We start from the raw sequence: 21703 nt of genomic DNA, 5'->3' as shown, positions 1-21703 counted from the left end.
GGCCAAATCTAACCATGCTAGTAGCAACAACTTGGCTGCTTGGATTTTTTTTCATTAATTAGTAATGTTATTTCTTAAGGGCCTCTGAATGGGGGAATATTTGTCAATCTGGTGTTTTCTTTACCTTTATCCCACTACCCTGTCTTTGCCAGAGAGCCAATAAAGTTATGTGGAGGGGGAGAGGAGGAGCTTTGCCTGTGCAAACACTTGCTGAACTCACAGTGACATCACAAAAAAGTGAGCAACCAGAGCAACTCAATCCCAGAATCCCAAGTCTCTGGTCACCATGTTTACATAACAAAGAAAAAACATATTGAACATACTTACAGGCGTGGGCAAGAAAGGCATCAATCACCCAGATGGAATCCCTTAACCATGTTTAGTTCACTTTGCTGCTAGGTGACATTACCGGTTTAACTCATCAGATTGCTTTATATTACTGTTGGACTTGGGCATTTAGAGCCCACCAGAGAACCCAAGTGTAGCCCCCCCCCCCCCCCCCTCTAACCCTCCACAATGAGTGGGTGTCAGGCAAGGGGAGAAGGGAGGAGGTGGGGTGGTGTCCTCACCTCTTGCCTGGCTCTTGTCCGGTAAGACAAGGAGGGGGAGCTCCGTGGACGACAGTCCGTGATTGTCAGGGAGGCCAACCAGGGTTTTCCTAGTTCTCCGGTGGGCCAGTGTGACACTGCTTTATATATCCCCTTCCCAAGATGAATGCTGATAAATACCAGCTTAAGTAACCACATTTAATACAATAAGGTTACAGTACACATATTATACATTCTATATTTGCATCTTAGTCAACGGTGATTTTCAAATCCGCCATCCCATGGCACTTAGCTTTGGCGCGCGCCTCCTTACCTGCCACCCTCCTCCTATTTCTAAACCACAGCGGGAAATGGCGCCGTGGACGTCACCAACGTCATGGCATCATTTGACGCTGGGGTTCACAAGGAGGAAGAGGGTGGCATGTAAGGAGGCGCGCGCCACAGCTAAGGGCCTTCCCAACAGGTCCACTAGACCCGAGAGCGGTGCAAATGTATATGGGGCGGCCATTTTTGCCACCCCAAAATTTTGCCGCCCTAGGTCCGGGCCTAATAGGAAATCCCCCACTGATTTTAGTGCTTGATATATGGTCTCTAAGCTTCCTATATTCCACCCAACTATTAAATGACCCCCCCCCCCCCCCCCCCCGTTCATGAGTTATGGTGTTAATGACTTACTATTCTAAGGTTATTGGTCACTGACCTTGATCTGCCAAGTTGTCCAGAAACACAGGAGGCTCATTTACATTTGTGAGCAGCACTGTTAAGATCTGAAGGTCAGTATCTCCTAACTCATCTTGAACAAAAATCTGCAAATCAAAGCTGTTCTGTGTAGTTTCAAAATCCAGCACGGGACTCCCGGTGGTGAGCACCTGAAACACAACGTGTACTGTGAAACTTTTACTGATAGAAGCAAAGCAGGTGCACAATCCATGGATTTGGGGCCAAGATAGTGTACTTAAATGTAGGAAAGAATAACAGGTTGACCTGGTTTAACAAGTTGACACAAGCCAGATGTATTGTATCATATGTATAAATAAATAAATGAATGAAATTGAACTAGAAGAGGGTCGCAGACTATACTGTATGTCTACCTTGGCTGGCAAATAACAATGAATGGGAAGCTTTTGAATTAAATCAATAGGAGACTGAAAATGTCAATTTTGGCAGCAGTTTATTCAATTCATATTAAGCAGATGAGAGCATACAAAAAGGAGGAGTGGGTGGCGGATTCTGATTTTTACAGTTAGTAAAGGAGTCTGGGTAGTGTTTGATATTTAAAGGCACAAATTAGTTATGATTAGTTATGACCTATGAGAAATCATGGCTGCCACACCGCCTGTCCTCTGGGCTTAGTAAACAAATTAACTTTAGTTGAATAGTTGATAGAGAATTAAGATCCCCCCAAAAAGACTGTGACTGGATAGCGGATGCGTGCCCACAGCCCGCAGCAGTGGGAAGGCCAGGCAGGGTTTTGCTCAGCCCCGGGAGAAGTATATAAAAAAGAGCCCTATAGGTGAGTTTGGCACAGTGTAACGGGTAAGCCATGGAAGAGGGAGGGTATACAGTGCCGGCTGATGCTGCTGGCAAAGAATGCATGGCACATTGCGATAAAGCCCTTGAGGGCATAGAGTGAGTGACTAGAGCAGGTTGGCTGGGAAGAGAAAGGAGGGGAGGAACGCCAAATGGCATGAGAGAACTCCAGGACACACACAAGATTAGAAGAGAAGAGGTAGGCGTATAGAAAAGGGCACCGGGGGTAGGTGCGGGAAGGGAGGGAATACCCAAAAGTCTGCAAGTCATATGATCGCAACTTTCCAGAGTTCTTGTGGCTGTGTGGTACCGCGTACCCTCTGGCACTCAAGGGGTAAACGCAGAGATCACCTGAGATGGATCAATCAGACTGCTGCAACAGGGCAGGCTGGAAGCCTGGGTGGGAATTGCTCCGCTCAGTCTGGAATGCGAGGGTGGGGGAAGGCGGGTATAGATAGGTCAGCAGACAGGAGAGAGGCGCAGTGGGTGGAAGAGTGAGTTAGCTGGAGAGCTCTTGGACTCAGCCCACCCCTGCACTCAATTCTGACAGTGTGGAGTGGGGAGGACAGAGTGTGTGTGTGTCTGCGTGTCAAACAGTAGGTACACTCTGACAAACACTTTTATTTCTTTGATAAATGTGGTGCTATTTGAATTTTTAGCCACCAGGAGAATTTTATAAATACCCCATCTACAATATATCTAGAAAGTAAAAAATAAATTAAAAAAAAGTACTACTCATTGGTGCATAGACTCAAAAACTATTTGTTTGAATGGCTTACACTTAGCTGGAGTTTTTCTTGAAAAAAAGCACAGTAAATATAATCAAAGACATAGCATAAAGGAATACTTACCTTATAATCGGTTGGAGTAGAAGAGATCTTAAAGGCCTTGGTCAGCGGACTTGAGTTTATTATATAAGGAAATCCAGATGACAAAGATGAGGTGGAATTCACAGAGAATGTGAAGACGGAAGTGCCAGACGGCTGGTTTTCTGGACTATTGACCACATTGGGTAATCCAACCAACAGCACAGTGCCTCCACCTAAAACAGAACAATACGGCGTCATTAACTCTCCGATAACCTTTAATATCCCTTTGCTGATAACTCACAGCCTTCTACTGTGGCTAAAATGCTTCAGGCTCAGGTTGTTACTTAAAAACCATGGTAAAAACTAAAACTACTGTACTGTAAAGTAAATAATCGCCTCAGATTAAACACTTATTTTTACGCCATTTTCTCCATCCACCATTTGTCACTTTGATTAAATGATCAAGTTTAAAAAAATCATGTGTAGCCCTGGTTCCTTCTGAATACAGTATGCTACCAATGCTGTCTAACCTGTTGGCTCGCAGGGCCTAAGCCTCCGCCACGGAGAGCCTGGGGCGATAAGTATGTGTACAGATAATCTCTTACCAAGTGCAGCGCCTCCACCTGTGATGGCTCCAGCAGAGCGGGAGTAGTTCCTCACAGGACAACAATATAATACGACGCACACAGCATATAAAAGAAACAGTGACTTTACTTCCGGTAACCATAACCTTGCATGTCATACATTAGGTGTCTCTCATCTAGGAGACACAATAGCTAACGCGTCTCACAGGACGCGACCCTTCACCGTGTGCCCACACCGTGTCCAATTCCCCCACACCACAACCCCACCTCCAAAGTAAGGTATGTGTGTGTGACTGCGTAGCCACTTATGTATTGATGTTATAGTTTGTGCACTTAAGGACGTTACCTGCCGAGCGCTCCTGCATTCGGGCCTGCAAATAGACTTTGCAAAGGATCCGACGATGCAGATCTGCCTGAGGTACCGCCCGGGGCGATCCCACCCGGTTGGCTGCTGATGTGCTTGAAGAGGTCTGGTCCCAAACTTCTGGGATGGTGCCACGACAGTCTCTGGGTCTTGACCCTTCTCTCGCTAATGTGACAGGTTCCTATTCTAGGGCCTGTCCCTGCATTAACTCTAACTGTGACTCAGGGCGTATCTGGGCCTGTGGTATTGGGGCCTAGTGTAGAGGCTACTTGCCTCTCTACACACAGAGCTCCTACCTCTTCCCTTCTCGGTCTTCTCTGACCAGCGTGCTACCCTGCGCAACCTCCTACCACGCTCCTGTCGCCCGATTGGTCCGTGGTTTGCGCGCTACCGCAACCCCTGGCTGCGCATGCGCAACCTCTCTTCTGTGGCCGTCGCTTACGGGCTCACTGCGCAGGCGCTAATACCAAAATGGCGGCGCCATGAACACTCGGGCTGCCGCGGAGCCTCCGGTGCACCGGAGCACTCCCTGCACTCGATGCAATCTTCCCTTACTCTCCCTTGGCAGCGGAGAGGAGGGTGAACTAGTGGGACCTGGCTACCCATACTATGCTTCTTTGGTGGGGCGCCTATTTATTACTGCACTGTATGCTGTTCCTTTGGGTGAATCTGTTTAGTTTAAAGTATTTACAATAAATGTATTATTGAATACGAGCTGCTACTCTTTGGAAAGGATTCGCATGCATGACATGTTTCATACTACATTTTTTTGCTCTCGTTCTTATCCTGTTTAGAGTAAAATTATGACACTGGAAATACTATGAATGGACCTATTATTTATGGCCTGACTGACATTATGTTCGAATTAAAATGAATCCCTGCCTTAATTCTAAGTGCTCAAAGCCCTTTCTAATGCTGGCACGGCATTTCCAGTTGAGTTCTTCCACTTTGAAGATACTTACCATTGAGCTTCTCTTTCATTCCAATCGAGACTCTAACAGATGTTTATCCTGCTCAATATACTGAGGACCTAAGCAGCACCGGAGAAGTATGGTGTTTGAAGTATGGTAGCACTCATGGGTATGAAAGACCACTAATAATTTACGTACAAACCCAAAGTATTACTAATTATTCATTAACAAAGAGTTCCATAATGGTAAAGAATTCCTTGGAAACAAGGCTTTCTTTCAATTTTTCTAGCATAAATCCTGCACAGTTGTTTCTAAAATGAGACCCAAGAAGCTTTTGTCCAATGTGTAACGAGATTACAATTTATTGAAATGAGGCACAGTACAAAGTACTTGTTTAAAGTCAATGAAACTACTGGATGGCATGACATTTCCAGTGCCATGCTCCTACTGAACACCAAAGCTCTTACAAAAAAGGCCAATGGTGAATTTCCACCTCCGGCTGTGTCAAGTCAAGTACAGTATGTCTAAGATCCAAGGAAAATAAGTGCCTGATATTGTACTATAAAAGAGTGAAAACAATTAGGTCAGGTGAAGAATACCTAATTGTTTACATGAGTGCTAATTGTACAAACAAAAGGTGTGAGTGAAGACTAACTTGTTTGTTCATTGGTGTACTAATTGTGCAAGAGAGCATGTTGGGTGAATAATACCTCATTTGTTTAGAGGTGTGTTAACTGTGCAAACAGGTTGTGTGGAGAATGCACGTAACAGAGTTCTCCGTAATACCGAATGGCAGCAATGACTTCTTATTATACAGTATAGTAGCTGTAATGAAGGTTATTTTATTTGGTCAGTATTTTTGCTATTCCAATTTTATTTGTTTTTCTTCAAATAACAAGCTTCACATGTAAAAAAAAAAAAACAATAAAACAAAAACACACTCCTTCCTGACTTGAGTCAATGGTAATCAGGTCTTACCCTGAATCAATAATCTACTTTATGTTTTAACTTGAGAGAGATATATATCTCTGAGGGAGCTTTTTTCCTGTTGCCACCCCTGATGCTTGTGTTACTACATTAAATTGTGGTTTTTTTATTTGAATTGGTGAGTGCTGCGGATTTTGTGTATCAGGATTCTGTCTATTTTTGCTGCTGGATGGTGATCCTGGCTGCACTGCTTGCTTTTCCCCTTTTGAGTGCCCAGAACACACGTGTGTGTGTGTGTGTGTGTGTGTGTGTGTGTGTGTGTGTGTGTGTGTGTGTGTGTGTGTGTGTGTGTGTGTGTGTGTGTGTGTGTGTGTGTGTGTGTGTATACAGTGTATATATATATATTTATAAAGGAGGAAGGTCTGGAAAGTCTTTGCATTGTGTCTATATGTACTTCTACGGTACATAAACGATTACATTAAGGTTGGTCAATTTTACTGGTGTTTTGGTTAGTTTTAAAATAAAAAAAAATATTTTGGTTTTTTTTCCTGGGCGTGATTGTTTTTGGTTTGTAATTTGTAAAAAAAAAAAAAAGTTTGGAGACAAACAGAAATAAATGTCATTTTTTTTTTAATAAAAATGTTTAAAATTCGAACTTTTCTGCAAAAGTTTGCAGGTTTTTCATTTGCGAACCCAAAAGTTTGCCCGGTTTCTTAAAATTGGCTCAAATTTTTCTCCGGTTTCAAAATGTGTTTTGAAGTGGACTCGGGCAGTCGATTTTGGATTTCAAGCCCGCGAACCTGCCCATCCTTAGATCCCATGTCCCCTTAGTATTATTCTCTTTAGAATAAAAGCCATCTCGTTTTCAAAGTTATTTCCAGTTTTCAGAGGACAAGGACCAAAGATAAAAAATAAATACAACTTAAAACACCATGACATAGTAGGTAGAAATATAGAAACATTGAATTTGACGGCAGATTAGAACCACGTGGCCCATCGTGTCTGCCCAGTTACCTATCTGCTCTAAAACCTTGGGCAACGAAGTCCCTGTTGTGCAAAAGCTTGTCATCTATAAAGAATTGGAGAGGGATGACACAAGGACAGGTAGGGGTGTAAGGCCACTAACCATGCTACTAATCATAGACTTGTACACCTGTTCACCCACATTTGTATGAGAGGTTTAAAAAAAAAAAAAAAAGACCCATTGTCCTATTATTTAATGGATTTCTGTGTCTAATGACACTCATAGTCTACCAAACGCTCTCTCCATCATGCCAAATCTTAAGGAAACTGCTGCATTTTCATTCTTCTGAACCTCTGCTCTGCTTTCATGATTGTTAATGAAAAATGTAAAACTACGTAAAACTAGCAGCACTATACAAGAACATGTTATTATTATTATTATTATTATTAATCACCCTCTCCTCCTGCACATTTTCACTCTCTTGGCCTCCATGACGCTACACTCTCCTGATTTTCTTACTTCCTCCATTCCTTCAGAGTCTCTTTTGCCCGCTCCTCTTCTGCGGATCTCTCTGTTGATGTACCTTTAGGTTCCCTACTTATTTCTATATACGCTGTCAGCAGGGTGACCTCATTAACTCCCTTGGCTCTCAGCTATCGCCTCTATGCTGGTGACACCCAACTATATTGATCTGCAGCTGACCTTACACCTGCAGTACAATCACAAAGCGCAGGTTACAGATCAGTCATCTCTGCGTACAAATTACACATACGTACATAATGACCACAGCCACAATTACCATAGGGATGTTAACAGTATGAGAGGATTTCCACATACTGTACGAAAGCTGAAAAGTCTGCAGCGTCCTCCATCATCAAACTAAACAAAGGAAATGCCAAAGGATAAAGCGATCATGCAACATTTCTCCATAGGAGTAAACATATTTAACTAAGAGGCTCATTCTTTGTGAGGCATTGTGATGATCCGAACAAGTTATCACATTTCTTCTTCAATAATGCACTGTGCAAACGCAAAACATTTCAGCAACAAAAGTTCTGTATGGCTCTCGGGCCTTTGCGTGTTGATAAGAATGGCTGTGTAGTGAATTCATCTGCTATTCTGGAAGCTGTCAAGAAGTACACAATGTGTGACATTAAGTTATTTGCCTGTTGAGCGTCATTATTTCCATGGTGTGTGTTGGGGCCTTACTGGAGACAATAATGATAACATACTAGTGGACATTGAATTCTAGAAAGTGGGGACACTGGGGCGCTACCTAGATGTGCAAATAAAATATAACAGGGCGTGAGATATGCAGTTATATGATAATGGGTGAACGGCAGTGAGAGGCCGAAGGTATTAGAAATTATACAGGCCCAAACTGTCGCTGATGCTCAGCTGAAGGAGAACCTTCCCTGGATCCTCGAATGAAAGATGTACACAAGATAACAGCGATAAAACAAATGAAATATTAGAATAGGGTGTTGGAAAAGGATCATACAAATATACACTCACACGGCCAAATGTGAGTGACAGTCACATCTGTTGCAGAGTATGATTGTCTCTGATATCATCACTGCTGTACTCACGACTCTTGAACGTCAAATCTTCTTCCTGGGATGCTAAAATCAGTGTGGATACTCCTGTAGACTGTGTCTGCGAATCTTCTAGGGTCTCCTCACTGCAAAATTCCTCCTATGGTACCTCAGAGAGAAGGTGAGAGTGGCAAGAATTGATCCCAAACAACCAAATAATAACTAGCTGATAGGTAATATGAGTATGAAATAAAATATTATATTAATCACTCACACGGGCATGTGTGAGTGCCCTTGAAGAAATAATTTTGCAGACAATCTTTGAAGCTTCTGCCTCGTGTTTCATCCAATGGTACCTCAGACAAATAAGTAGAAACACCTCTTATTTTAATTTTTTATTTTGTTCTTAACCTTATGTCCAATAAAATTGTTACCGCCTTTTACCAATCTCACGTTGCCTTCCACTATATGATTAAGAGGAGCTGCGTATTAACCAACATATCTAGAGTCAAGTACCTGTTATATGAGGGCACTCACATAAGCCCATGTGAGTGATTATATATGTAACGGGTTTTCCCCCCCAATCTCACATTGGCCCGGGTACTCTAATAACCAACCCCCATTACGTGTTTGTGTTTGGTGGTGCACCTGTAGGCAACAGGACTCCTGAGTCTCCCGCTTGATGGTATTAGGGGATGTCATCAGGACAGGTAGCTGAGGTAGTGGGTGCGAGTTCAACTTACATCATGTGCAGTGCCTCCACCTCATCAGGATCTGTGCTTAAGTGACCTGTAGTAAGTGATCTGGAATGGCTAGAGTACTCTGGGGCTTCCATGCAGTACTTGGGCGTCTACCTCTCTTGGTTAGCCTAGTGCAGACCCTCTCCAGGAGTCCTGACCTAGTTAACAGGCTATCCCTTCAGGCGTCTTACCCCTAGCGCGACCTCAAGGTGACTCGGACAGCTATAGCTCCTCTCCAGACCCACTAACTCCTCTCAGGTTCCCAGGTTATCCCTGCGGTTCCATCCCAATGCAGCACAAAGTGGCAGCATACACTTTCCCTGTTTCCTAGTGTGTCCCTAGCAAAAGCCTGTCCTGTTTAATAGATATATCTACAGTATACACTTATGGTTTACCCCCGCTACAGCTTAGATATGTAGCATAGGAAATGGTGCTGCAAAGGGCATATAACTTAGTACATGATAGACAGACAGAGCCCCTATATATAGCACTCTGATCCAGTGTGAAATGGTGAGATTCTTAAAATAACTTTATTAAATGACAATGTCGTTAAAATATTGGGGTTTAAAACAATGATTAAATGATACCAAGTGATTCTTACTCTATGGATAAGTGTGTCCAATTGAGTGTGCAGTGGTATATATAAATGTCCAGTGTTAGGATAACTCACTGGCCCTAGCAATCCTCTATAGAGGCTCTGATTACCTAGCCTTGACAAAGCACTCGCGAAACGCGCGCGTCGGCGAACACGTGACCACGTGCACGCGCGGAGGCGGAGTTCATGTACACTGACTCAGTCAGACTTAGAAAGTCAGTGTATCTCAGCCCGTGCACAGTAATGGACTAAAATAAGATCCAATGATCTTATAAGTCACCACACAGCAACGGCACATAGTAATACTGGCAATACAATACCATTTCAATATAGGAAGCCTGAATGCTAACCCCCCACTACAGCAATCAGCTCAAGGGGGTCATACATAGAGCAAAACGGCACCCAACACAGGTATTAACACCTCAAGTGCCAGATCACCACCACACATGTAAAGTACATACCCTACTAGGGGAAGGTTTTTCAAGTTGACCGGAATATAAACCCTACCAGGAGTAGTACCCAGCTGACAACTCAGTATAAGCATATACAGTAGTTACAGCAGTGCCACTATATATACCTGTAATATATATAGCAATACTAGTATTTACTCCAGCTAGACCATCATATACCTGGAATATATATACATGTGTTAAGCACCACACAGCTAAAATTACATATTCTATAACTTAAGTGAGTGCAATTAACAACACATTAGGTGCACTTAGACCTAGATCTGTTATAACGAATCTATAATATACTATTAGCTGCAGTATACACACAGCATAGTACAGGTCCCACTCACGAGTGCACCTACTAGTATAAAATTACAGGGGCACTACATCTGTGGCTCCAACTGCCGTTACTTCCATCAAGAACCCTAGCTAACCCACTCTATAGAGGATTGCTAGGGCCAGTGAGTTATCCTAACACTGGACATTTATATATACCACTGCACACTCAATTGGACACACTTATCCATAGAGTAAGAATCACTTGGTATCATTTAATCATTGTTTTAAACCCCAATATTTTAACGACATTGTCATTTAATAAAGTTATTTTAAGAATCTCACCATTTCACACTGGATCAGAGTGCTATATATAGGGGCTCTGTCTGTCTATCATGTACTAATAGATATATCTCTCAGCAGCGCCTCCAATTGTAACGGGTTTTCCCCCCCCCAATCTCACATTGGCCCGGGTACTCTAATAACCAACCCCCATTACGTGTTTGTGTTTGGTGGTGCACCTGTAGGCAACAGGACTCCTGAGTCTCCTGCTTGATGGTATTAGGGGATGTCATCAGGACAGGTAGCTGAGGTAGTGGGTGCGAGTTCAACTTACATCATGTGCAGTGCCTCCACCTCATCAGGATCTGTGCTTCCGCAGGGAGATGGTCCTGGTGAGGAACTCCTTCTTGGTGGTGCCATCCACTGCTGAGTAATTTCACACTCACACAGTGGGGGTATCGTTAACAAGGTCATCTTTACTGCAGATTGGGATGTAGCAGACTGCCCCATGCAGCTGCCGGCTCTAGCCGCACATCTCTCCGTGCTGTCCCTTTGCCAGGTACGCCCTTCCAAATTGAAGTGGGATTCCCTCTTCTCCTGGGGAGATCCTCTCTGTGCCAGGTCCCTGGACACAGAGTGGCTTAGACAGGCCGATTGGTCAACCTGGACCGCTAGTTACTTCACTAGGGTCACAAAGTGTTCCTACAATCCCTTAGGCAGGAAAATACAACTTTCCAACAACTTCCCACAGCTGCTGGAACACACTGTAACTAACTGTGTTGTGCCTTATATACTTCAGGAGGCAGGCGCATCTCTGATGTCACTATCCAGGGACTCAGAGCATACAGCCACTCCCCTCCATACATAGGGCACCTCACCATGGTGTGAGGGAAAACCTCCATAACTACTGCTGGCATACCTGTACTTACCAGGACTTACTGCCAACAGAGAGAAAGTAATATACCATTATTATGCATGGCTATATATATATTTTCTATATCCATACTAAGTCATTTCCCGGTATTCTGTTCTGGGACCAACCCCCACTGTTTCTACTTATTTGTCTGAGGTACCATTGGATGAAACACGAGGCAGAAGCTTCAAAGATTGTCTGCAAAATTCTTTCTACAAGGGCACTCACACATGCCCGTGTGAGTGATTAATATAATATTTTATTTCATACTCATATTCCCTATCAGTTATTTATTATTTGGTTGTTTGGGATCAATTCTTGCCACTCTCACCTTCTCTCTGAGGTACCATCGGAGGAATTTTGCAGTGAGGAGACCCTAGAAGATTCGCAGACACAGTCTACAGGAGTATCCACACTGATTTTAGCATCCCAGGAAGAAGATTTGACGTTCAAGAGTCGTGAGTACAGCAGTGATGATATCAGAGACAATCATACTCTGCAACAGATGTGACTGTCACTCACATTTGACATTGAATTCTACCTAATGAGTAAGCAAAATAAACATATTATAGTAAACATCAAATAAAAGAAAAGACTTGTATCAAGACCCTAATAAAAAAAAGTGTGTGCCGAGCACGCGCATTTTAAGTGAATTTGTCCTTTGTCACTGTTTTGTCAAAGAAATTGTATTTGTGATGGTGATGTTTTTAATGAAAAATCAAAATACCATTTGAGTGCCAAAACGCAAAGAAGTTTGACTTAGAACGTGTGTTTTAGCTATTTTCACTTCTATATTTATAGTAACTGTGAATTGCTTGTGTGTGTGTGTCAGTCAGTGTGTGTGTGTGTGTGTGTGTCAGTCAGTGTGTGTGTGTGTGTCAGTCAGTGCATGTGTGTCAGTCAGTGTGTGTGTGTGTCAGTCAGTGTGTGTGTGTGTGTCAGCCAGTGTGTGTCAGTCAGTGTGCAAGTGTCAGTGTGTGTGTTTGTGCGCGAGTGTCAGTCTGTGTGTGTGCGCGAGTGTCAGTGTGTGTGTGTCAGTCAGTATGTGCGAGTGTCAGTCAGTGTGTGTGTGTGTATGTGGGTCAGTCAGTGTGTGTGTGTGTGTGTGTGTGGGTCAGTCAGTGTGTGTGTGTGGGTCAGTCAGTGTGTGTGTGTGTGTGTGTGGGTCAGTCAGTCAGTGTGTGTGTGTGGGTCAGTCAGTCAGTGTGTGTGTGTGTCAGTCAGTGTGTGTGTGTGTCAGTCAGTTTGTGTGTGTGTCAGTCAGTGTGTTTGTGTGTGTGTCAGTCAGTGTGTGTCAGTGTGTGTGTCAGTCAGTGTCTTTCCTCTCCCTCCCCTGACGTCACTGATAGCAGTGGCGTCACTTCCGTGATGGAGTTTTGTTACAACACAAGGGATTTTTCCTATCAAAAATCTGTAGGTGCCAGCACAGAAGATTCACTTCAACAAAGGGATAAATAATAATAATAATAATAACTTGGTTTCATATAGCAATTTTCTCCCAATGGGCCTAAAGGCGCTTTACAATTACATACACAGCGCTGCACATGGAATTATACAGGCACAGTCCCTGATCCGACAAGCCTACAATCTATGGTTGGTGTGTGAGGCACAGAGAGATGAAGTGACTTGCCCAAGGTCACAAGAATTTAAACAAAGCTCCCCTGTTTCACAGACCGTGTTTTCAGTCCGTGCCTCTACTCACTGAGCCACTTATTGAGCCGATGAAAAGCTGTAACAAATGTATGTATAGCTTGTATCTATGTATATCTTTATTTATGTAGCGACATTAATGTACATAGCGCTTCACAGCAGTAACACATGTGATAATCAAATAAATAACAAATAATACAAATAACACATAAATAAGCGCTTCAGACATAAAAGTAACATTTCGGAAGAGGAGTCCCTGCCCTGAAGAGCTTACAATCTAATTGGTAGGTAGGAAGAACGTACAGAGACAGTAGGAGGGTGTTCTGTAAGAAACGTAACATTGTTGGGGGATGTACAGCATAGTCCATTGCAAGCTGATAAAATGCTGACAATGTATTTGATATATCCTATTACACCATATTCCTATGGGTAATGGAGATTAGGCATTACATTCCCAAACAGTGGATCGAGATGCACAGGAAAAAGGCATTTATTGTATCTGTCCAAAAAATTAAGTACCTTACTTAAAGCAGAGCATTATTCAAGAGGATAACAGATGAATTTTCCTAAGTGTCACTTTTATGTCTGAAGCACGTCTTCCCAATATGTGTTATTTGTATTATTTGTTATTTATATGATTTTCACGTGCATTACTGCTCTGAAGCGCTCTGTACATTAATGGCGCTATAGAAATAAAGATATACATACATATAATACATGCATTCTGATCAATGCTCCTTAACTAATTCTGCAATCATTTCCCAAATCATCAGCTGGCTGACGAAACAGGTGAGAAATAACGTGACATATTGATGTTAAAAATGCATGTAGGCTATTTAGAGCCATATTTATGAACCTTATCTATGGTGGCTTACAGCTTATCTCCTTTAATCTCTTGTTTATGAAAGTCTCTTAGCTGCAGCACAGGAGCAAACAACTACACCAGGTTCAGCAAAGAAATGTCATCTCTTGGAAATGAATGTTTCTTGCCCACCCGATGAATATAATGCTGTGTTACTACCAGTTTTGCAGCCGGGAGATTTTGGTTCTTAACAAGAAATAGGGAAAGAGACGGAACATTGCTACAAGCAAATCCCTGAGTGAAACTGGGTGATAGAAAGAAATCATTAAAAAATGCAATTGACATTTCAGTATTTAATTATGGAAGTCGGAACAAAATAAAGTTTTCAACTGATGTTGCAGATGCTACAGCAAAAGGCACCGCAAATAGTATTACAGGTCACAGGTTTCAATCACTACAGGTCAAGAAGGATCTGAAATAGCTTCCCTGATACAAAATAATCTCATGTGACATTCCTATTTTTTTTTAATGGGATTTTTTTTTAGACCCAATCCCCAGATCTTGAGCTTCTTTCTTTATGGACCAATAACAGAATACGGGGTCTAAAGGCAAACAACTGTTTTTGAGCGGGAACAGTTTAAAAAGCAGCTGTAGGTATGTTAAAAAAAAAAAAAAAAACATTATGGGCACAGCTGTTGAAAATAATATAGTAATATTACTGAAATCTGGGCTGTCCTGAGGTACAAACTAATACATCATGATTACAAACTAAATCCTTGGAATGCTCTTGGAATAATCTCTTGATTTTTGGTAACAGAAAAAAAGTAAACATTGAATAATTAAATATCCCTGGAGCCAGTGGGGGACTGGGGTGGTAAAAAATAATAATGCATATAATAGATAAGTCTCGGCATCACCAGATTTAGGATTTTATAGTGGGACCCTCCTTACACGGCTCCCAAGGAGTTTACAACAGATTGACTATATACATGGCTGTGCTCAGTCTCTCATACCTAGGGAGGTGCAGGGTGGGTGTGGGTGCTTAAATGTAACAAGGACGGGCGCCAGAAACACATATAGTGTTTTATTGGACATCCATCAATAATGCTTCACAGACATTGACATACTACACACTTGACTGATAACTTGTGGCAAACAATAATATGCAGGACATCCCCCCTTTCCTTTATAGAACTCTCTCTTACGCTAGAGAGGTACTGAATGTATCTTCCCTTTGTAGCTCTCACTCTGTGGAGGTAATTGGCTTGTTACCCACAGTAAGGGTTAAACTGTCAGTATCTTACATAGAGTTAGTGATACCCCGTGTTAAATGAACATCTCTGGAATACACTTCGGGCTGCTGAAATAGGAACCCGCAACTGTGTACTGCATACTTCTTCCATACCTATCTGATCAGGATTGCACTAGTGGCCTTCCGATTGGATCAAACACACTCCGGAACTGAGAACTCTTTACTAAAAGTATACTTCCTCCAGTTCAATAGTCAGAACAATCATGGACCCATACTTTTATCGCTCACTTCAAGGGGCACGTTTCTTTACTCATCTTAAAATATTAATCTATGCACACAAACCAATTTACAGGGCTCACAGTGAGGCCTCAGTCTGAACTCTGAAGAACCTGTTCTAGAACTTTGGGTGGAGCTATGAACCCTTCTATCTCCCTATAGTGACATCACTGGTCACCAGACATACTGGGTAGTGGCAATCCCTTCTGCGTTGTCATCCTACATCACATGATGGGGAGGGAAGAAACCTGACTGAGCCCACACAGTTAACCCATTAAATGATATAGTAGTCCCAAAGGGGGGGCTACAATACAGTAGCATCATCGTTTCAGCGCTGATCTGCACCTTCATCAGGACTTTTTTACAACATAACAATTGAATGTCCTGAGTGTGTCCCACAATCTGATGTTGAGCAAAACTGATGGTTATGTCGCACGGTAACATGATCTTACAGTATATTGTACCCCACATGACTCTAACATTAGCCCTACTATCACATAGTAAGAGTTTGAGGGGTAATTGAGGGTTATAAATCGAACACATTTTAATGGGATTATTATTTGAATCACTCAGAATAAATAGAGCCAGTGAACTTGTTTTGTCCCTTAGCAGTCTGCTTATGCCCTAAAACCACCAGGGTTTTCTTATTCCTTATTCCTTATGCCCTCTTCAAAACATCTTTTTATAGAAAACAATATAAAACAAAGTATGTTGAGATTCTACAAAACATCGAATAAAGTACAAATGAAAAAAAGATTTGCAAATGCTTTAATTTGTCAGATTTGTCCCCAGTCAGCTATATTACATCTAACCCATTACGCTTATCCCTACATTTAGTTTACCTTGGTGCTATAAGGGGGCTGCCCTCTTATACCCATCACTGAGGCTAGCAATGCACTTCAGATTTGTAAATCTCCCATCCAGATGTAAAAATGAGCACTGACTCGAAGCTGACAGAAAGCAAAGCAAATGGCATCCAACCATTGAAATGTAAAACGAGATGCCAAGTTCAATGTGCTGGGAGGCTGTCTTCCCTGGGCCATACAATATTTTACTGTTGTGGGGCTGAAACCTTCTCCAACACTGGGAAGCATGTTGAACGGGGGGCCATGTTTTTGTTGCATGTGCTGCATTCAATGTGCATTCAATGTAGAGAATCAGCATATGAATGAGAGGGCACAGTACTTAATTCACCATATGTAAAACATAGCTACACTGTCATCTTATCTCTTTCAATGGATGTAATTAGGAGGGAGGAGGTTCAGTTCAATATCACTACATCATGTGTATTTAGTATATTGAGTCCGAACCTAGCTATCCCCTTGAATGGTAGTAGGGCTGGGGAGCCATTCACTGAGGGAAGTTACAAGGGTCATTTATCAACTTTTCACAGCTGCAAACACTGAGAACAAATACTGCACCACATTTATGGAAGGAATAAAATCCTGTTAAAAGTTATTTGATTTGTTTTGTCTGTGCACATTTTTGTGCTAGTTTTGCATCGAAAATACTTTAATAAATAATTATTTTAGATCCAATTGCCCTAATACTCTCACACATACAATCTGCGATACTGTAAAAATACACTGATTTTATTGATGTCACCTTTTAATGGCTATTTATATGTCTTCTACAGTGTAGAATATATATATATATATGAGAAAGGTCCTGTGTCTAGGACCGAAACGTCAGTGATTGTGCCAGTTTTTTCTTCTAATACACATCTTTTGATATTCCTGAGTGTGCTGTCTCTTCCTTGCTTTGTGGTCCTGGGATCCTGGGATTTACCTGGTGTGTGTGTGTGTGTGTGTGTGTGTGTGTGTGTGTGTGTGTGTGTGTGTGTGTGTGTGTGTGTGTGTGTGTGTGTGTGTGTGTGTGTGTGTGTGTGTGTGTGTGTGTGTGTGTGTGTGTGTGTGTGTGTGTGTGTGTGTGTTGCTTTTCTCATAGGAACTAAAAGTTTTGCTATGGCTTAAATATTCTTTTTATTTATTTATTATTTCCCATGATAACTTTTTAACAAATAGAACATTGGAATTGAAGTGGTTTCATCTCTTGTGTTTAATTACAATATTATAAATGTGGGGGAAAAAAACAAGAATCAAATAGGATCTGAGGTTTCACTGCAGAGAGGGACATGGGCAGACTAGGTGAACCCACAGATTATATTGGGGTCAAATCTCCCGGCTGTAATAGTGGCCCAAAACTGCACCATATTTATCAAAGAAAATACCATCGTTTCCTATGGGATTTGTCTCTCTGATAGATTTGGGGCCATTTTTTCCTCCGTTCTCACCCCACTTTTGAAGGTAGGGGACTTTGACACATGATCACCCAAGTTTCTGTGTGTTCCCCCCAATACTGTTGCAGCTTGAACATGCTAAAATGAGTCCCACTATCACATAATACGAACATCCCAAAACAAGATACGGATAGCAACACATGCAAAAGAATAAACTTACTCGGTCCTATTACTCCCAGCAGAAAGGAGAGGCGTATTAGGTTCTCCATCGTCACGGTGCTGTCTCCGCTGTGTCTTTAAACGATTACTGGACTGATGAGTGGTAGGTCTTGCTCCACCTGCCTAATTGTCAGCTAATCCCTTCCTGTGACTGTCAAGTAGAGAATCAAACAAAGATAAAAGCGTATCTAAGGGAGTTCCTGCTCACCGCCAGCCTGTTTGCCTTTTATTGTTACATTCACAACATACAGGATTCGACCACTTCACATGACAACATTACCCTTATGTGTTCAATTGAAACAGCATTAACTGCTTGGGGGGGGAAACAAAAAAATACCGCTCTTTTCATGGGGTAGAAGGTAAGGGAAGGCTCCCTATAAACAGTGCTACAGCAAAATGGGGTACAATCGCAATTGTTGCTCAAAAATATATAAATAAACAGGTTAGGACAAGGTCTAAATGAGTGATTGAGAGTATTGGACCCAGTGCATCATAAAGCAGGAAGTGGTATAATAGAGTAATCTGTCTTTAATGAGGGTACATTTGTAATGCTAGAAAAGCACCTCACTAGACTAGAAAAAACTCTCTTACCTGCGGCACTGTTACTGGTCAGCAACTCCCCCTGAATCCATAAGTGGGGAGAATCAAAACTCTTCTTTGAAACCTTGATCCATTTGTTGCGTGCATCACGCTGGGTAAGTAAGCATAGTGAAGATTATCCAAGGATAGCAGCGGAGCACAGCTGAAGGATGGGGTCAACACCAGCAATGAAGGGGTTAAAAATATGCCTTTAATGAGACATGGTGCAAAACGGGGGGAGACAGCAACAACTCTAACGCGTTTCAGGCTATGCAGCCCTTTTTCAAAGAGTCTTGAAAAAGGGCTGCATAGCCTGAAACGCGTTAGAGTTGTTGCTGTCTCCCCCCGTTTTGCACCATGTCTCATTAAAGGCATATTTTTAACCCCTTCATTGCTGGTGTTGACCCCATCCTTCAGCTGTGCTCCGCTGCTATCCTTGGATAATCTTCACTTTTCATGGGGTAATTAAACAGGATCAATTATGAGTGGATAATGCCCTAGATTTCTATATCCATAAAGATACCTTCCCCTTGAGAAATGTTACCTTTTCCTGCCGGCTGGCGTTGTATGACAGCGCAGGGGTAAAGGTGAAGCTTCACTCATTAAGTTACATTTTTTTTTTGTTATACAAATTGCCCGTTTCCTTTTTCTTGTTACGATCATATTATTTTCTACAATAATGTGCAATTGTTTTCTATTAAGGAGCAATGTTTGTGTAACGCGTTTTTTAATCTTGACGTGAGTAAAGCTGCCGTAGTTATTCGCATAGTTAATGTTTTATTGCTGCGTATTGATCTCTGCATTGTGGAGTCCCCGCTGAATGATTTCCTCCATTACATATAAAGCCCCTAGCTCAGACGTGGGCAACTCCATTCCTCAAGAGCCACCAACAAGTCAGGTTTTCAGGATATCCCTGCTTCAGCATAGATGACTCAATTGGTGGTTCAGTCGAAGACTGCACCACCTGTGCTGAAGCAGGGATATATTGAAAACCTTACTTGTTGGTGGCCCTTGAGGACTGGAGTTGCCCCCAACCCTAGCTAAAGCTCCAGTGACGTATAGGCATCCTTCATTTCAAATGAAGCAAGTCCACATCAGAGAAAGACACTAGGGCAGGCACAGAATCTCATCACAATGTCGCAAACCAAGCAAATCATCCAACGCGTTTCGTGGCTGTGCTCCCTAATGAAGTGGCCACACAGCCACGAAACACGTTGGATGATTTGCTTGGTTTGAGACATTGTGCCTGCACTAGTTCCTTTCACCGATGTAGACTTGTTTAATTTGAAATTGTCGGTTTGGAGGACACAGACGTCACTGGGTATGTCACTGGAGGCGCGTCAGCTGTTCGGAGGTTTCCCCTGCTCAGGGCAGGCAGCCCTCGTACTCGACTAATGAGTGGAAATTCTCTTCCGATGGAGACGCGAACAGCCCATGAGGAGGATCTGCTCCGTAGACGGAGGTTAAGACGGCAGCCGTGGACGACTCCTTGGTAAAGTGATTTTTTTCCCAACTACCCTTCACCGCCTTCCAGGGAGGATGTCCCACGCTACCCTTACATTACCTGGCTGATTTGGACCGTGATGCAATGAACCGTGTCTCCAGTCTGGCTAAAATGTTTTTTAACTCACTGCTTTTATACTTTTCCTTTTTTTATGTGCATATCTTACCACTGCATAAATATCTAATACATTGTACTTGAGACACTGCACCATGAGAGGTTTTATACTTTATTTTCTGTTCCTCTAGATCTGGATGACTTGTCTTCTCATTGTGCACAGCCGCAGACTCTCCCCTATTCCCCTAAGGGGAGTTATTTGTCATATTTTATATTGGCATATTTTCACTTTTCACTTTTAGCCTATTCATTGCACTTTCCCATAATCTTAAGTACACCACACTTTTGTCATATTGTTGACCTTAACTTTCATCTTGTACACTTTATATATTATTGGATATACACCGTTTGTGCGCTTTTGACCTTGTGCTTTTCACGCCATGTTTGATATCTGATTGACGCAATGAAAATGGAAACGGAGTGATGTGCATTTTGTATGTATAACTAGTATTAGTAAATGTACATGGTTATCGAAATCTTATGTATAATAGCCATACTGTGAACATAATTCATTCTGTTAAACTACATAATGAAACATCCGTGCGGCGTCAAATACATGTTTGGTTTATACATAACTTAATTCTGCACAAAAATGTAAAAATACTATTTTTTAGTTTACCGCCAGGTTCAATTTAGCGGATAATTTTGACGCACATTTTGACGCACATTCCTGTGCATTCCATTTCTGTGCTCCAAAATATTTGACTAAAACCATTTTTTGATGCCAAAGAGACAAATTCAGGAAAATAAGGTTAGTGCTGTACATACGCTCAATAAAACGTGCGTCAATTTCACGCCAGAAATGTCATTTGCTTCGCTCAGTACATAGCTCCTATTGACAACATGCAGAAGAGGGCAGACAAACAGCAGGTGACATTGAACTTAGACAAAGGCGCTGTGGTCATGCACTAAAAACTCTGAGCCAAACTATGCACCAGTAAATAGCTGGTCAGAGAAAAAAGCACCTGAGGCTTTTGGTAGATGAAAGAGTAGTAATAATAGGGATATTTATCAACGGCGTGCTTCAAACACTCCATCTCAGATAAAGAGGTTCCATTGTTTGTTACTTTGTTAGAAAACGTAGTTACACCGTTTCTGTAGAACGGGGTGAAACTCGGGGCAACATGTTATAGAAAAGATACTCAACATTTAGAAAAGCCCAACACGCAATAAGCTATTTAGATCAGAGGTAGTCAGCTTCGACTGAGCCACTGATTGAGCCACCTGCGCTGAAGCAGGGATATCCTGAAAATCTGACCTGCTGGTGGCGCTTGAGGACTGGAGTTGGCCACGCCTGCTTTAGAGACTACCCCCAATATGGTGAGAAGCCAATAAGGCTTCAACATCAGTCCCCTTATAGTACTTAGTAAATATTCAGTAACACAAACGGCAATTATATGTTGTTTGTTTTCAGTGGGTTTATTTTCTTCTATCCTTTTAAACCATAACCCATTCACCATAACCCATTCACCATAACCCATTCATTTTACGTTAAAAAATATATATATATATATATAAAAAAAAAAAAAAATCTCCCGTGAATTCCCAAGTGAAAGTCGATTGGCTTTCTCTTTGTCCTCTGCCATGCGCCTAACGAGCCAAGATAGGATAGCTCCTACCTGGATATTTAGGAGATAA

At 42.1% G+C, this 21703-nt stretch overlaps 1 protein-coding gene across 1 annotated transcript in view; it reads right to left on the bottom strand.

Moving 5' to 3' along the window:
• Nucleotides 1-18008, bottom strand: part of CDHR3 (cadherin related family member 3) — a 74862-nt gene extending 56854 nt beyond the window's left edge. The window contains exons 1-3 of the mRNA XM_075599694.1: nucleotides 17870-18008; nucleotides 2930-3120; nucleotides 1249-1417 (exon numbers count right to left, since the gene is read on the bottom strand). Coding sequence (XP_075455809.1) covers nucleotides 1249-1417; nucleotides 2930-3120; nucleotides 17870-17918 — 409 coding nt within the window. The 5' untranslated portion in view covers nucleotides 17919-18008. The remainder of the gene's footprint in view (nucleotides 1-1248; nucleotides 1418-2929; nucleotides 3121-17869) is intronic.
• Between the last annotated feature and the right edge of the window lie 3695 nt (nucleotides 18009-21703).

Source organism: Ascaphus truei, chromosome 5 (genome assembly GCF_040206685.1).
Source record: "Ascaphus truei isolate aAscTru1 chromosome 5, aAscTru1.hap1, whole genome shotgun sequence".
Taxonomy (NCBI): domain Eukaryota; kingdom Metazoa; phylum Chordata; class Amphibia; order Anura; family Ascaphidae; genus Ascaphus; species Ascaphus truei.
The sequence above is the reverse complement of the archived record's forward strand: the minus strand, read 5'-3'. Positions and strand labels throughout refer to the sequence as shown.